At 44.6% G+C, this 16,498-nt stretch overlaps 1 protein-coding gene across 3 annotated transcripts in view; it reads right to left on the bottom strand.

Annotated features, from left to right (window-relative positions):
• Window positions 1–8,698: 8,698 nt before the first annotated feature.
• The window catches only part of LOC131183986 (fatty acyl-CoA hydrolase precursor, medium chain-like), a 30,149-nt gene continuing 22,349 nt past the window's right edge, over window positions 8,699–16,498 (bottom strand). For all 3 annotated transcript variants that reach the window (XM_058154825.1, XM_058154826.1, XM_058154827.1), the window contains exons 10-13: window positions 13,764–13,911; window positions 9,741–9,890; window positions 9,092–9,164; window positions 8,699–8,991 (exon numbers count right to left, since the gene is read on the bottom strand). In XM_058154825.1, the coding sequence (XP_058010808.1) occupies window positions 8,805–8,991; window positions 9,092–9,164; window positions 9,741–9,890; window positions 13,764–13,911 (558 nt within the window). In that variant the 3' untranslated portion in view covers window positions 8,699–8,804. The remainder of the gene's footprint in view (window positions 8,992–9,091; window positions 9,165–9,740; window positions 9,891–13,763; window positions 13,912–16,498) is intronic.

The raw sequence follows: 16,498 nt of genomic DNA, 5'->3' as shown, positions 1-16,498 counted from the left end.
AGAAATGAGAGTAGATTTTAGGAGAAGCCCCACTCAATACTAGACAACACAGTATCAACAGTAGAAACCTTCAAATTTCTAGGTTCTATCATATCGCAAGATCCAAAGTCGACAGCTAACATCAAAAACATCATTAAAAAAGGACAACAAGAATGTTCTTTCTGCGCCAACTTAGAAAGCTCAAACAGCCCAAGGAGCTGCTGATTCAGTTCTACAGAGGAATTATTGAGCCTGTCATCTGCACCTCTATAACTGTCTGGTTCGGTTCTGCAACCCAACAAGAAAAACACAGACTTCAGAGGATCGTTAGAACTGCAGAAAAAATAATTGCTACCAACCTGCCTTCCATTGAGGACCTGTATACTGCACGAATCAAGAAAAGGGCCATGAAAATATTTACAGATCCCTCACATCCTGGACATAAACTGTTTCAACTCCTACCCTCAAAACAACGCTATAGAGCACTGCACCAGAATAACTAGACACAAGGACAGTTTTTCTCCCCATGTAATCACTCTGCTAAACAAATAATTCCCACAGCATTGTCAAGATATCTAGAAAGGCTGTATTATCATCATTATTCTCATCTTCCCTATTACCCATCTCCTTATCTTCTTATGACTATACCTTTGTTGCTTGTATCTTATGATTTATATTGTTTACTTAGTATCCTAGTATGATTTATGTTGATTGCTTATTTAGTATCCATGACTGTCACTAAATGTTGCATCTAATGCTTTATGAGGGGCTTTCTTTGCTCATGGCATGGTGAAAGAGCAGCACTGACATCACATCTTTCCATAGCTTCCATTTTGTGATTTGCGGCAGGGAGTTCCTGCACTGGGCAGGCAGGTTGAACTAGCGGATCACAAAGCTCCTTTTACAGCTTACATTGTATGATTTCAATGCCTCTTGGGGGAATCGGGATCGGGATTGGCCATCCTCAGCCAAACCCAGCACTAGTGGGAGCCCTTCAGTCCCCTTTGGAGGACCCCTACAGAACCCCTGCAAGGGGGAATACCCCAATATGGTTGATGCTTCTGGGTGCCCTGCAGAACTGAGCTGAGTGAGCCAAATGCCATTAACCATCATGGAAGTGAGGGGGTCTCCTTAACCTGGATTGGACTAGGAACCCTCTTTCCTGGGCTGTGTGGACTCATCAACTGATAGCTGATGTTAAGGACATCCTGTTTTTTTTCAGCATTTCTCTAGTGGGTTCAGAAGGTGGCTGCATCTCAGTCTGGCACTGCCCACTTTTGGTCTTGAATCTTTTCTGGGGGTGCAAAGGAGTTGGGCTTTAGAAGGCTCCAGTTTGAAAGTGGCTCCTTTCTCCTTCCAGAAAAACTTCTAAGGAGGTATGAACTCAGCTAGTTTTACCACCAACCAGCTAGCTATATGCTGGCCAATGCAGTCTGTTTGCAAACAGGATTTTAAAAATTTATAGGATCTTCTTTTGAATTCTGGGTTAATCCAGCATGGCAACATTCATAAGACAACAGCTAAATCTCATTTGTGATCCTGGCTTGTGAGAGAAGGAGCATCTCAGGTTTTGCTAGGTTGTCAAGAAAAACCAACCCACTATTTATACCAAAAGCACCTTGTTTGTGGTTGCTACCTCTGAGTTTTTATGTGTTTTTTGTTTTTAGAAAATGGGAGACCATATTATCTTCGTTACGGAACATGCAGCATTCTGCTACTGTGATAACAAATCAGGCATGAAAATTATAGCTCTTCCATGTTTCTAGTCCTTGGCATCCAAGCTTACAATTCTTACAGCTCCTCCTTTCTTAGGCAGAAAGATTTTTGAGGAAATGAATTTGAAGATGTCCCCACTGTAATTCTTGAACACAATTTTGACCTATGCTTACATGTTAAACACAGAAAGCCAGACAGCTTTGAAAGAGGACTGGTGAATTTTAAAATTAAGAAAACATTTTTTTGCTACCATACTCAAACCTCAAGGAGGGTCATTTTTTCATGGATAGAAGATCATGCTGAATTTTCCGTGCCACCATGCCTTTGAATAAATCCCAGAATATCAAACTCTGGCTCTGCTAATTTCCCTGCAAATTTGAAAGACGTTTTAAAGCAATTACTTTTTTAATGAGACGAAAGAGAAGGGATAGAGGGAAAAATGCATGAGAAAATTATGGCCTGGTCTGTAGGATGATGAGTATGCCAAAAGAAATTGTCCTATACCTCTGCCAGAACTTATAATGAATCCACATATTCTTTTGTGTTTTACTCTTTGTTATTTATATTTTTTTCGCATGTGTTTATTTTGGCTTCCCTTGTCATATCATGGATCATTTTCAAGCTGCTTTAGTTTGTGCACAGACAAATTTCTTGACACCCCTGCTGTAGAGATTCTATCTACACAGAAGCTTCTAGGATGAGAAGCGAAACTTCTTAAAAGAAAAAACAAGAAAGTCCAGTTGCCTCCTGAAAAAGCATATTTGGGACAAAATGGCAGCATCTTTTTTCCTTTTCCTCTTAACATCCTACATCATGTTAAATGTCAAATATTTAACCCTGACCCACAACACGGCAAAAGATGTCAGTGTATAAGGGTTCGTGAATTGGAATAGACATGGTAACAGATCAGCCGATGGGGACTGTTTGGTGATCCAGACAGCTTTGAGCCTGGGTGTGGCTTAGATTCACTGATCAGTGTATATATGAGTGCTTCTCTGATTATTGATTCTGTACTTCTGATTCTGAGATCTGGTTCTGGCTTCTGCTGCATGGGTATTGTATATAAAGAAGTTTCTTATATAAATGAATCCTGCTGAATTATTTACTTGTGTGCTGGTTGGATTGCTGCAAACTCTAACAAAAGCCTTCGCACAACTTTGTGTTGTGTGCCAGTTGCAGCCTTTCCTGGATCAGGACTTCCTGCGTTCACTCATTCAGTCCCTGGTCATCTCACGGTTGGACTATTGTACTGCACTCTACATGGGGCTCCCCTTGAAGAGCATTTGGAGGCTACAGCTGGTACAGTATGTGTGGCGCGGGCAGTTCCAGGAACTCCCAAGAATGGCCTCCGTAGGACCACTTGCTCTGCTAGCTGCATTGGCTGCCAGTTTGCTTCCGGGTGTTGGTGTTCTCCTCTAAAGCCCTTCATGGCATGGAGCCAGGTTACTTGGCATGGAGCCAGGTTACTTGAGGGACCGTCTCACCCCTCTGGATTGGCCCTCCCCACTCGAGTTCCATCAGACCTTCTCTTCCGTTGCTCCTGCCACCCTCATGTGAAGTTCGCCCCAATCCTTCTATCCTTTCTTAAGGGCCTAAAGATTGGCTCTGTCCCCAGCGAGGGAACAGGACAGTGAAGGTGGTTGATCGAATAAGAACAGATTCCACCTCCCCCCATTCTGCCCCCCCCCTCCCCACCTGTCCTCAGGTTTTAATGTTTAATGTTGAATTTATGTTTTAATGTAGGACCAAGTCACTTGAATTTCTTCCCAGTTGGACCCCATGAATGGAGCTAGTCCAATCTGGGAACGGTTTGTTCCAGCTGGGCCTGGTGAAGTGGACAGGGCCTTTGATGCTGTCCGGGCCACCACTTGTCAGTTTGATCCTTGTTCCTCCTAGATGGCAAAGGCCTCCAGGATGGTGACCAGCTGGTGGGTCCAGATAGTGGTTAACACCCCACTAGAGAAGGGCACATTTCTGGATGCTTTTAAGCAAGCTCTGGACTGCCCCTTCCTTAAAAAAAACATCATTAGATCCCATCTGACTGGGCAATTTTCATCCAGTTTCCAACCTCCCATTCTTAGGGATGGTTTTGGAAAATATGGCGGTTTAGCAGGTTCCTTATGAAACAGATTATCTGGACCCCTCTCCCTCAGGATTCAGGCCTGGTTATGGGGTGGAGACAGCATTGTCCATGTTTGTCAATGATCTGTGGTGAGAGCAAGATGGAGGCTTCTTGACTCGCTATTCTTGACCTAGCAACAGCTTTCGATACCATCAACCATGTTGTCCTTTGAGCCGGCTGCAGGGGATGGGAGGGGTGGCACAATTCTGCACTGGTTCAGCTGCTTTCTTTGTGGCATGTCTCAATTGATAGGGAGCAAGAGGTTCACCCCTCGGCCACTATTCTGTGGTATAGCTCAGGCTCAGTACTTTCTCCACTCCATTTCAACATCTATATGAAACCGCTGGGTGAGTTCATCCATCACCACAAGTTGAGGTATATATTCTATGCTGATGGCACCCAGCTCTACCCAATTTCTCTTCTTGGTCACCCAAGTGATGCTGTGGCCATCCTTTCATGGTGCCTGGAGGTTGTTGGGGCCTGGATGGAGGACAACAGTCTTCAACTGAATGCTTTTCTGTATGCTGGGAATTTGTCATCTTTTTTTTTTTTATTATTCAATTTTTATACCGCCCTTCTCCCGAAGGACTCAGGGCGGTGTACAGCCAAATAAAAAAGCACAATATATACATTAAAACAAGACTAAAACAAAACATACTACAAGATGGCCAAAAATTTAAAACAGTTTAAAACCCTAAAATATAAATAGCCCCAGTTAAAATTTAGTAAAACATCTAAGCCAGTCCCGCTTGAATAAATAGGTGCGTTTTCAGCTCACGGCGAAAAGTCCGAAGGTCAGGCACTTGACGTAAACCAGGGGGAAGTTCGTTCCAAAGCGTAGGAGCTCCTACAGAGAAGGCCCTACCCCTGGGGGCCGCCAGCCGACATTGTCTGGCGGATGGCACCCTGAGAAGGCCCTCTCTGTGTGAGCGTACGGGTCGGTGGGAGGCATAGGGTAACAGCAGGCGGTCCCGTAAGTACCCAGGCCCTAAGCCATGGAGCGCTTTGAAGGTGGTGACCAAAATCTTAAAGCGCACCCGAAAGACCACAGGAAGCCAGTGCAAACTGCGCAGGATTGGTGTTACATGGGAGCAACAGGTTGCTCCCACTATTACCCGCGCAGCTGCATTCTGGACTAGCTGCAGCCTCCGGGTGCACCAAGGGCAGCCCCATGTAGAGAGCATTGCAATAATCCAAACGGGAAGTGACAAGAGCATGAGTGACCGTGCATAAGGCATCCCGGTCAAGGAAGGGGCGCAACTGGCGAACCAAGCGTACTTGGTAAAAAGCCCTCTTGGAGACGGCCGCCAAATGATCGTCAAACGACAGCCGCCCATCCAAGAGGACACCCAAGTTGCGCACCCTTTCCATTGGGGCCAATAACTCGCCCCCCACAGTCAGCCGCGGCTGCAGCTGACTACTGGGGTGCCGGCATCCACAGCCACTCCGTCTTGGAGGGATTGAGCTTGAGTCCGTTTCTCCCCATCCAGACCCGTACAGCTTCCAGACACCGGGATAGCACTTCGACAGCTTCATTGGGGTGGTCCAGGGTGGAGAAGTACAGCTGCGTATCGTCAGCTTACAGACGGTAACTCACCCCGAAACCACTAATGACCTCACCCAGCGGCTTCATGTAGATGTTGAACAGGAGGGGCGAGAGAATCGACCCCTGAGGCACCCCACAAGTAAGGCGCCTCGCGGTCGACCTCTGCCCCCCTGTCAACACCGTCTGCGACCGGTCGGAGAGATAGGAGGAGAACCACCGGTAAACGGTGCCTCCCACTCCCAAGCTCTCCAACCGGTGCAGCAAGATACCATGGTTGATGGTATCCAAAGCCGCTGAGAGATCTAATAGGACCAGGGCAGAGGAACAACCCCTATCCCTGGCCCTCCAGAGGTCATCTACCAACGCGACCAAAGCTGTCTTCATACTATGACCGGACTGGAAGCCGGACTGGAACGGGTCTAGATAGACAGCTTCATCCAGGTACTGGGGAAGCTGCCACGCAACCACACTCTCTACAACCTTCACCACAAAGCGAAGGTTGGAGACTGGACGATAATTTCCCAAAATAGCTGGGTCCAGGGAAGGCTTCTTGAGGAGGGGTCTCACCACCGCCTCTTTCAAGGCAGCGGGGAAAACCCCTTCCAACAATGAAGCATTTATAATTCCCTGGAGCCAGCCTCGTGTCACTTCCTGAGTAGCCAGCACCAGCCAGGAAGGACATGGGTCCAGTAAACATGTGGTTGCATGTAACCTCTCCAGTATCCTGTCCATGTCATCGGGAGTCACAGGATCAAACTCAGCCCAAACAATGTTCTCAAGACGTGCCTCCGTCCTCCCACTTGGATCATCGCAATTTTGGTCTAAATTATCCCGAAGCTGAACGATTTTATCTTATAGATAACCGTTAAACTCCTCAGCACGTCCCTGCAAGGGGTCATCCCGCCCCTCCTGATGAAGGAGGGAGCGGGTCACCCGAAACAAGGTGGCCGGGCGGTTATCTGCCGATGCAATGAGGGTGGAAACGTAAGAATGTTTCGCTTCCCTCATTGCCACTAGGTAGGTCTTAGTAAAAGATCTCACTAGTGTCCAATCAGCTTCGGAACGGCTAGACCTCCAAGTATCTTTGACTCTGGATGGGGTGGCACTGCCCCAGAAAGACCCAGTCCACAACTTGAGGTTTCCCCTGGACTCCTGTTCAAGGAACAGGTGGCAGTCGCGGCTAGGGGAGCCTTTGTACTTTCATTGTGCACCAGTTGTGGCCTTTCCTGGACTAGGATTCCCTGCAAGGATTCCCTTGTTCAGTTCCTAGTCATCTCACAACTGGACTATTGTAACATGCTTTACATGGGGCTATCCTTGAAGAGCATTCGGAAGATACAGCTGGTACAGAGTATGGCAGTGTTGAGTAGTTTTGGGGGTTCCAATAACGGCCCCTGTAATACCACTTCTCCACGAGCTGCATGGGTTACCACTCCACTTCCGGGTGCAGTGCAAGGTGTTGGTGATAGCATGGGGCCAGGTTACTTGAGGGACCATCTCACCCCACTGGGATTGGCCCATACTACTCATGCGGCAGAGGAGGCATGGTGCGGGTCCCATCAGACCGATTATTCCAGTTGAAAGGGTTCAACAGGAGGTCCTTCTCCTTTGTTGCTCCTACCCTCTGGAACATCTCATATCCCCCCCCCCAAATATGAAGTTGGTCCCAACCCTCCTATCCTTTCCTAAGGCCCTAAAGACTGGCTCTGCCAGTTGGCCTAGGGCCCCAATGGGGGAACAGCCCAGCAGAGCCCATCTCCCCACCACTCGGCCTCCACCCTTCCCATTTGTCTTTGGTTTCAAGGTTTGATTTTAACTTTTTAATGTTTTAACTTAGATGTAGCTGTAAACTGCCCAGAGTTACCCTATGGTAAGATGGGCGGCCAATAAATTGTATAAATAAATAAATGTATAACAAACGAACAAATAAATAAATGTAGATATCTTTTATGACTGTAAGCCTCCCAGAGTTACCTTAGGGCAGTGGTTCTCAACCTTTATAGTGTTGTGACCCCTTTAATACAATTCCCCAAGATGTGACGACCCCAACCGTAATTTTTTTTTTTTAGGCAGCGATCTCAGCGCGCCTCAGCAGCCGCAGAAGGGGGGAAAAAGCGGCAAACTGTTTTTTTGAAATTATCGCGCCTGAAGCCGTACTGGCTAGCGATCTGAACTGCTTGCGATTACCTTAAGGACGGAGGCATTAAAGCGGAGACTCCTCACCTATTAAGTTTATCGTGCCTGAAGCCAGGTTAGGCTAGCGATTGGGAGTGATTGCAGCTGGCTTGAGAGGGAGACATCAGAGCAAAGATTTCTCTCTTTTTTAATTCATTGTGCCTGAAACCGAATTCGCGATTCTTCGACTCGCAAGTATACTTCCCATATTTCCGATGGTCTTAGGCGACACCTGGCAAATCGTCATTCAACCCCCAATGGGATCGCGACCCACAGGTTGAGAACCGCTGCCTTAGGGTAAGATGGACGACCAATACCAATAGTGAAAAAAGTAAGGTTCTACATTTAGGCAAAAAAAACAAAATGCACAGGTACCGTATATGTGGTACCTTGCTCAATAGTAGTACCTGTGAGAGGGATCTTGGAGTCCTAGTGGATAACCATTTAGATATGAGCCAGCAGTGTGCAGCAGCTGCCAAAAAAGCCAACACAGTTCTGGGCTGCATAAACAGAGGGATAGAATCAAGATCATGTGAAGTGTTAATACCACTTTAAAATGCCTTGGTAAGGCCACACTTGGAATATTGCATCCAGTTTTGGTCGCCACGATGTAAAAAAGATTTTGAGACTCTAGAAAGAGTGCAGAGAAGAACAACAAAGATGATTAGGGGACTGGAGGCTAAAACATATGAAGAACGGTTGCAGGAACTGGGTATGTCTAGTTTAATAAAAAGAAGGACTGGGGAGACATGATAGCTGTGTTCCAATATCTCAGGGGCTGCCACAAAGAAGAGGGAGTCGGGCTGTTCTCCAAAGCACCTGAGGGTAGAACAAGAAGCAATGGGTGGAAACTAATCAAGGAGAGAAGCAACTTAGAACGAAGGAGAAATTTCCTGACAGTTAGAACAATTAATAAGTGGAACGACTTGCCTGCAGAAGTTGTGAATGCTCCAACGCTGGAAATTTTTAAGAAAATGTTGGATAATCATCTGACTGAGATGGTGTAGGGTTTCCTGCCTGGGCAGGGGTTGGACTAGAAGGCCTCCAAGGTCCCTTCCAACTCTGTTGTTATATTAATACATTTTATAACTTTGTTTGTTTATTTAAATAAATAAATGAAGTCCAGCCTGTTATTAAAAATTTGATGGGATTAAAGTTTTAATCTAGTCATATTCTGAGACCAACAATTGGCAAAATTGTAAGCATAACAAAAGATGGGCCATTTCCAGGAGAAGTTGTTTGTTGGCTGAAATAAAAAACAGCATTTTACAGCTCCGGGTGTGTTTTCTCTTCTTCAATTATCATTTTCATTTTTTCAGGCAGGACCTTTAACCAAAAGTCCACATAGCTGTTTCTCAGTTTCTCCGATTTCCTTTGTTCCAAGTTTAATTCGAGATACTCTTCATGCAGACCATAAGATGGCCATTCCACTAGGCCTTCCCCATTCGGATTCCTGGAAATAGCAGAGTCAAGAATTCAGTTTGCCTTTAGCATACTGCCATCACTTAACTCAGCCATCAAAATTCAGTGTTTCAAAATAGCCAAACTCTCACCCGTTACGGGCAAAGTTGCTCCAGTATTTCATGATTGTTCTGCTAAGCTGTTTCTCATCCTCTGTAGCTTCACCTGTGCACAGCACACAAGAGAAAATACTTAGTACGCATAATCTAATTAGACTTTAAAGGCTTTAAAATGATTTCCACTTACACATGGAGAAAGTTTACCAGCGATTTCCATCTATCTGCAATTATAGCTAAACTGATTTCCCATAAAGTGAACCTGAGATTTTAGATGTCAGATTCTGGGGATACTGACAAGTCATCCGAGTTAGGAACTGCTCGGCAGGATGGGGTACAGCTCTTGGCCTGATCACCCGATGGAATATTAGTTTTGGGCTGACAGCCTTGTCATGCAAAAGGAGAATCTTCAAGGTCCACCAATATGTCCTCAGCTTGTGAATGAAATAAGATCGTGGATTTGAGCCACCTGAACAGTCAAGACAAAACCTTACTAAATCAATGCAAGGCTCTCCTAGTTCTTTTTCAAGCAGGCCAGCAACAAACATCTGGGGCTAAATGGCTTATTAACAAGCTGCAGTTAAACTGTGAATCACTGATCTGAATGGAATCAGACTAAAGCTAATCTGCAAACCCCTCGTAGACGGCCTGGATAAGTTTTCCATTCAGCCGTTTTAGGGCTTACTAAGTTTGATTGAGTTGCTTCTCAAGAATGGTCCTCCAAATACAAAGCCGAGTTCATCGCCATGGTCTGCCTTTACAAAATCTGGTTTTGTATCTTTGAATGCTGTGGGACGATGCTGGAACTCATAAAAGTAGACCGGAGCAGCAGAATCTATCAAAAATAGGAGAAACAGAGAAAGCATTATGGCCTTGTAGAGACAGGAACCGTGGCACACGTGTTCCGTGGGAGAACATGACAGCTGTGATCCTGCATTAACAGGCATGATGGTAGCTTTATATCAGGTTATATAAATTAAATTAAAACATTATATATAAACATAAGCAATTAGTGTTGCCTTGGAAGAATTTTCCAACAGTCAAAAAGACAGATGCCTGACCAGAAAGGATAATTTTAGAACGCCCATGTCGGAACATGCTATGCCAGCTTCACTGGGCAGGGTAGAAGGTGACACTGCACTGGTCTGTATGATCATCATGGCTTTCTACTTTGTGATGATGCTCAGTGAAAGGCCTTCTTCCCTATTTTGAGCAGTTCTTCTAGATCTTCATGTCTGCAGTCCACAGGTGTCAAACTCACCACGTCACGTGACGTTTTTCCCATTCATGGAGCTGGCGTGGGCTTGACTTGCATATGATGCCTCTGGCCCATGGGCCGCCAGTTCGACACCCCTGCTCTAAACTAAGCAAGAGAATAGATCCTCTTTTGATCTGTTCTGGACTATTTAGGCTTCCAAATTAGTCAGAAGCAATTGGATCTGGCTAAGGTGGAATCGATTCTCTTTCCCAGTTTTCCACATTGTCTCCACAAAAAGTGCTTTAGAATTTTGGCTTTCCTTTGATTTATTCAACTTTCTTTCTTTCTTTCTTTCTTTCTTTCTTTCTTTCTTTCTTTTTCTTTCTTTCTTTCTTTCTTTCTTTCTTTCTTTCTTTCTTTCTTTTTGAATTTGTATCCCGCCCTTCTCCGAAGACTCAAAGCGGCTTGCACTATGTTAGGCAATAGTCTTCATCCATTTGTATATTATATACAAAGTCAACTTATTGCCCCCCCAACAATCTGGGTCCTCATTTTACCTACCTTATAAAGGATGGAAGGCTGAGTCAACCTTGGGCCTGGTGGGACTTGAACCTGCAGTAATTGCAAGCAGCTGCTGTTAATAACAGACTGTCTTATCAGTCTGAGCCACTCAAGGACCCTTTATTTATTTTATTTATTTATTTATTTAGTCAAGCATGCATAAGATAACAGATATAAGTATAAACATGATTATGAATACATGAAATGGACACGAATAAATGGGGACAGTTGGACAGGGACAGTAGGCACGTAGGTGCTTTTATGTACGCCCCTTACAGACCTCTTAGGAATGGAGTGAGGTCAACAGTAAACAGTTTAAGGTTAAAGTTGTGGGGATTTGGGGATGAAACCACAGAGTCAGGTAGTGCATTCCAGGCATTGACCATTCTGTTGCTGAAGTCATATTTTCTGCAATCCAGTTTGGAGTGGTTTACCTTATTTGTATCTATTGTGTGCTCCTGTATTGTTGTAGTTGAGCTGAAGTAGTCACTGACAAATAGGACATTGTAGCAGATAATTTTATGTACTACGTTTAGGTCAGAACAAAGGCGGTATACTTCTAAGTTGTCTAAGCCCAAAATTTCAAGTCTGGTGGCATAAGGTATTCTGTTGTGAGCAGAGGAGTGAAGGACTCTTCTCGTGAAATATTTCTGGACACGCTCAATTGTATCAATGTCTGATATGCAGTGTGGGTTCCAGACAGATGAGCTGTATTTGAGAATTGGTTTAGCAAATGTTTTGTATACTGTAGTTAGCAGTACAATATTACCAGAGAAGAAGCTACGCAAGTTAGGTTAACAACTCTTAATGCCTTTTTGGCAATGTTGTTACAGTGGGCTCTGGCACTTAGATCATTAGAGATGAGTACTCCAAGGTCTTTGACAGAGTGAGGGTCATCTATGAGGTCATGTATGCCCAGCTTGTATTTTGTGTTCTGATTTTTTTTGCCAATGTGCAAGACAGAGCATTTGTTGGTTGAGATTGGGAGTTGCCAATTGTTTGACCATTCTGACACATAGTCAAGGTCTTTTTGTAGGGCAGCAGCATTATCGGTGGTGTTGAATATTACATTATCAGTGAAGAGAACACAGTTGCTTATAATACGATCACATATGATCACATTTAGGTAAAGTATAAAGAGTGCTGATAATGTTGCCAACCTTAGTGATATCATCAGATTCGTTGGTGTCATCTAGACCAAATAAAATAGTGTTTGGACGTTTCTATTCATGTTCAATGGCGTCTTTGATGAGTATGGAGATATTATTTGGTGGGTTGGTGGTTATTTGTGGTTGTGGTAGTGGTTAACTATGACCAGGATTGATTCATCTTATTAACAAGAATATTTGTTTAAAGTGGTATTTTATGGCCAAAGTGTTTTTCTGCAACTGAGAGAGGCATTCACTTCCGGAAGTGCATCCACACTTCTAGTTGATTTTTTCCAGATCTGCAAAAGCAGATTCATTTATCAAGGACTAAGTGCCCATTGTACCTCCTTGATTTGGAATTTCTTCTGTTCTGAGGAAGAATGCTGAGCACCAAAGTTTCCTTCCTAGCTCAGCTCATCTCCCTTCAGGTGCAGAATGGTCTTTTTTCCCCTCCTGATTTATTGCAACAGAAAAAATATTACCAAAAGTTGACACCTGAAAAGGATCATGGTCCAATCTGCTTCTAATCTCTGGTTCTACTGGTTCTAGCTGAAATGGCAAAATGCTTCTCATAAAATGGCTAAAATGACAAAAATGACAAGAATAATCTATTTTTTGTAACCCTCAAGTTAGTTGGGAATTGTATTTTTAAGTTATTTTTGCCACAAAAAGCAGATAGAAATTCTGAATTAAGTCTCCTGGTTACCAGTTGTAATCACAGGGGAAAAAACCAATTAGGAGTACAGGTAAAAACCATAAAATAGCAAGAGAGGCCTCCACCCTTCCAAAATATCTTGACTAGTTGACACCAATTCATGCAGCCCTTGCTGTGATTCCTCTTCGATAATTCCAACAAACTAGGCTTTGTCAAACGCTCCATGATCAGCTTGGGAAACTATTATTCCATTAATTTGTTGCATATAATCAGATAATTATACTGAGTACTTTGGGACTGACTGGAGGACCAAAATGTTCTGACCTAGGCTTCCTGATACAGTAAAACCACACAATGAGTCCCCAAAACCCTCTTTTTATTTCCACGGCTGTGAATTCTGCTCATTCAGCGCCTGTTCATTTTCAATCTGTTCATTCACAGATGAGTCCCAAATAGTTGTAAAGAGTCCGACAAAAGTCTTCCACAGTTCTGATAAGGCTGATAAGCACCCACCTTTATCTCCCTTGAGAGGCTGCCAGAGACCTAATTGGCAATTAACTTTGCAAGGCCACAAGGAACACAGTTTCAATATGGAGCTGCAGTCTTGAAACCAGCCAGCATGAACAACAGTTGCTTCCTGCAAAGGCACCCCCAAGCCCTACTCCTGAGTCAACCCTTTTTGTTTTAACTGTTCTTGCCTTCTGGCAGCTCTGTGCATGCGCGCACTGGGAACAGGCTCCCCCTGTTCCTTTGCCTCGCTGAGGTCCGACTCTGGAGGCTCCGGAGTCCACATATAACTCCCAAACGGCCCTGGCTCCATCTCTGCCTCAGATGCAGAGCCCTCGTCCGAGCCTTCCCCAGACTCCAGGACTGGCCCATGTTCCACCCCTGCCTCCTCACTGTCTGCCTCGGCTGCCAGCTCTGCAGGCCACCAGTGGACCACAACACAAAAATATCTTCACAGATGAAGGGGCTGATTTTATAACTGGCAGAACAAGAACTGACCATTGCTTGGTTTTCCAATATCAGGTGGAAAAATGTAGTACCAGGCCCAATGGGGCTTTATCCAAATCCTTTTTTGACATTAAATTCACCTTTGCTCCATTTCTTCTCTATTTCTATTCTAGGAAAAACCTATGAACTCGCCTCTGTGGTTTCTTGCTGTTTGAAGAGAAGGAATGACAAAGATGGCATCTTCCATCATTTTTTGAAACTGACTGCGGAACTCTATAGGGTCTTCAGTGGCTTCCAAATACTTATCCAATATCATCTGCATAATCTCAGGAGGGTAATTCTGCCAAGAAATAAATACATATGTTGACCATTGTTTTGCTTTTTGGCACTTCATTCACACTAATTAACCTTCACCGACAAATCTCACTCATCATGCGACTATAGTTTGTTTGTCCCACTTTCATCCTATGTGAACCTGGCCATCCTAACCTAATCGATAAAGGTTAAGGAAAGTGTGTCTTTAAAAATCTCCTGCTATGTAAGATCATGGGCTTAGGGTCTGCTGCAGAAAGCAATACAGCAGCAATTACCAATGAAAACTACCTTTCAGTTCCCAACTAATAAGTAGAAGATGTTGGGAGAGAACTTTAAGTCAAATATATTTAACTATGTTAGGAAGAATATATTGTGCAGAGAAGAGCAACAAAGGTTCTGGTAATGATCTTCAAAGCGCTCCATGGCATAGGACCGGGTTACTTACGGGACCGTCTGCTGCCACCGAATGCCTCCCACCGACCCGTGCGCTCTCACAGGGAGGGACTCCTCAGGGTGCCGTCGGCCAGGCAGTGCCGACTGGCAACGCCCAGGGGAAGGGTCTTTTCTGTGGGGGCTCCCACCCTCTGGAACGAGCTTCCCTCAGGACTTCGTCAACTTCCTGACCTTCGGACCTTCCGCCGCAAGCTTAAGACACATCTATTCATTTGCGCAGGATTGGACTAGGGTTTTAAATTCTTTAAATGACTAAATTTTAGCTTTGGTTTTAAATTGGGTTTTATTATTTATATGTTATTTTAAACATTTGGCCTTTATAATAAGTTTTTTAGATGAATGTTTTATTTTGTATATTTGTGTGTTTTTATATGGCTGTACACTGCCCTGAGTCCTTAGGGAGATAGGGCGGTATAAAAGTACGAATAAATAAATAAATAAATAAATATGATTATGGGGCTGGAGGCTAAAACGTATGAAGAACAGTTGCAGGAAGTGGGTATGTCTAGTGAAAAGGAGGACCAGGGCAACGGGTCCTCCAATCTTCCAATATTTGAGGGGCTGCCACAAAGAAGAGGGGGTCAACCTATTCTCCAAAGCCTCTGAAGGCAGGGCAAGAAGCGAAGGATGGAAACTAATCAAGGAGAGAAGCAAACTAGGAGAAATTTCATGACAGTGTGAACAATCAACAATCAGTTTGCCTCTGGAAGTTGTGGTTGCTCCACAACTGGGCAGCCATTTATATAGAATAGTCTAGGGCGAAATTCAAAATTTTCCATACTGGTTTGGTGGGCGTGGCTTGGTGGGTGTGGCAGGGAAAGGATATTGCAAAATCTCCATTCCTACCTCACACTGGGACCAGCCAGAGGTGGTATTTGCCGGTTCTCCGAACTACTTAAAATTTCCACTACCGGTTCTCCAGAACCTATTAGTACCTGCTGGATTTCACTCCTGGTCTAGGGTGTCCTACTTGAGCAGGGAGTTGGACTAGACGACCTCCAAGGTCCCTTCCAACTCTGTTTTTCTGTTGTGTTGTTTTTATTTTATTTATTTATTTATTTATTCATACTTTTATACCGCCCTATCTCCCTAGGGACTCAGGGTGGTGTACAGCCATATAAAAAACACATAAATATACAAAGTAAAACATTAATCTAAAAAATTTATTAAATAGGCCAAATATTTAAAATAGACATATAAATAATAAAACGCGGTTAAAATTTAGTTTTAAAATTTTTTTAAATATTAATAAAGCCCCAAATTAAAATTTGACACTATTATGCCAGTCCCGCTTGAATAAATAGGTGTGTTTTGAGCTCACGACGGAAGGTCCGAAGATCAGGCACTTGACGTAAGCCAGGGGGAAGTTCGTTCCAGAGCGTCGGTGCCCCCACAGAGAAGGCCCTGTTCCTGGGGGCCGCCAGCCGACACTGTTTGGCGGACGGCACCCTGAGGAGACCCTCTCTGTGAGAGCGTATGGGTCGGTGGGAGGCATAAGGTAACAGCAGGCGGTCTCGTAAGTACCCGGGTCCTAAGCCATGGAGCGCTTTAAAGGTGGTAACCAAAATCTTGAAGCGCACCCGGAAAACCACAGGAAGCCAGTGCAGGCTACGGAGTAGTGGTGTTACGTGGGAGCCACGAGCGGCTCCCGTTACCACTCGCGCAGCTGCATTCTGGACTAACTGTAGCCTCCGGGTGCACCTCAAGGGCAGCCCCATGTAGAGAGCATTGCAGTAATCCAACCTAGATGTAACCAGAGCGTGAGTGACTGTGCATAAGGCAAGGAAGGGACGCAACTGGCGGACCAAGTGAACTTGGTAAAAGGCCCTCCTGGAGACGGCTGCCAGGTGTTCATCAAAAGACAGCCGTCCATCCAAGAGGACGCCCAAGTTGCGAACCACCTCCTTTGGGGCCACTAACTCGCCCCCAACAGTCAGCCGCGGATAAAGCTGACTGTATCGGGGTGCCGGCATCCACAGCCACTCCGTCTTGGAGGGATTGAGCTTGAGTCTGTTTCTCCCCATCCAGGGTTTTGTTTCCTTTATTTACAAACCTTTATTATAATTTAAACCATTTTCTTTGATATTTATTTCTCATTACTGAAAACTTTATGATAATTCATACATATAGTCCTTGCTTACTGACTGCCTTGTTTAGCA

Source organism: Ahaetulla prasina, chromosome 12, assembly GCF_028640845.1.
Source record: "Ahaetulla prasina isolate Xishuangbanna chromosome 12, ASM2864084v1, whole genome shotgun sequence".
Lineage (NCBI taxonomy): Eukaryota > Metazoa > Chordata > Lepidosauria > Squamata > Colubridae > Ahaetulla > Ahaetulla prasina.
Note: the sequence above shows the minus strand (reverse complement) of the source record. Positions and strands in the feature narration are given on the sequence as shown.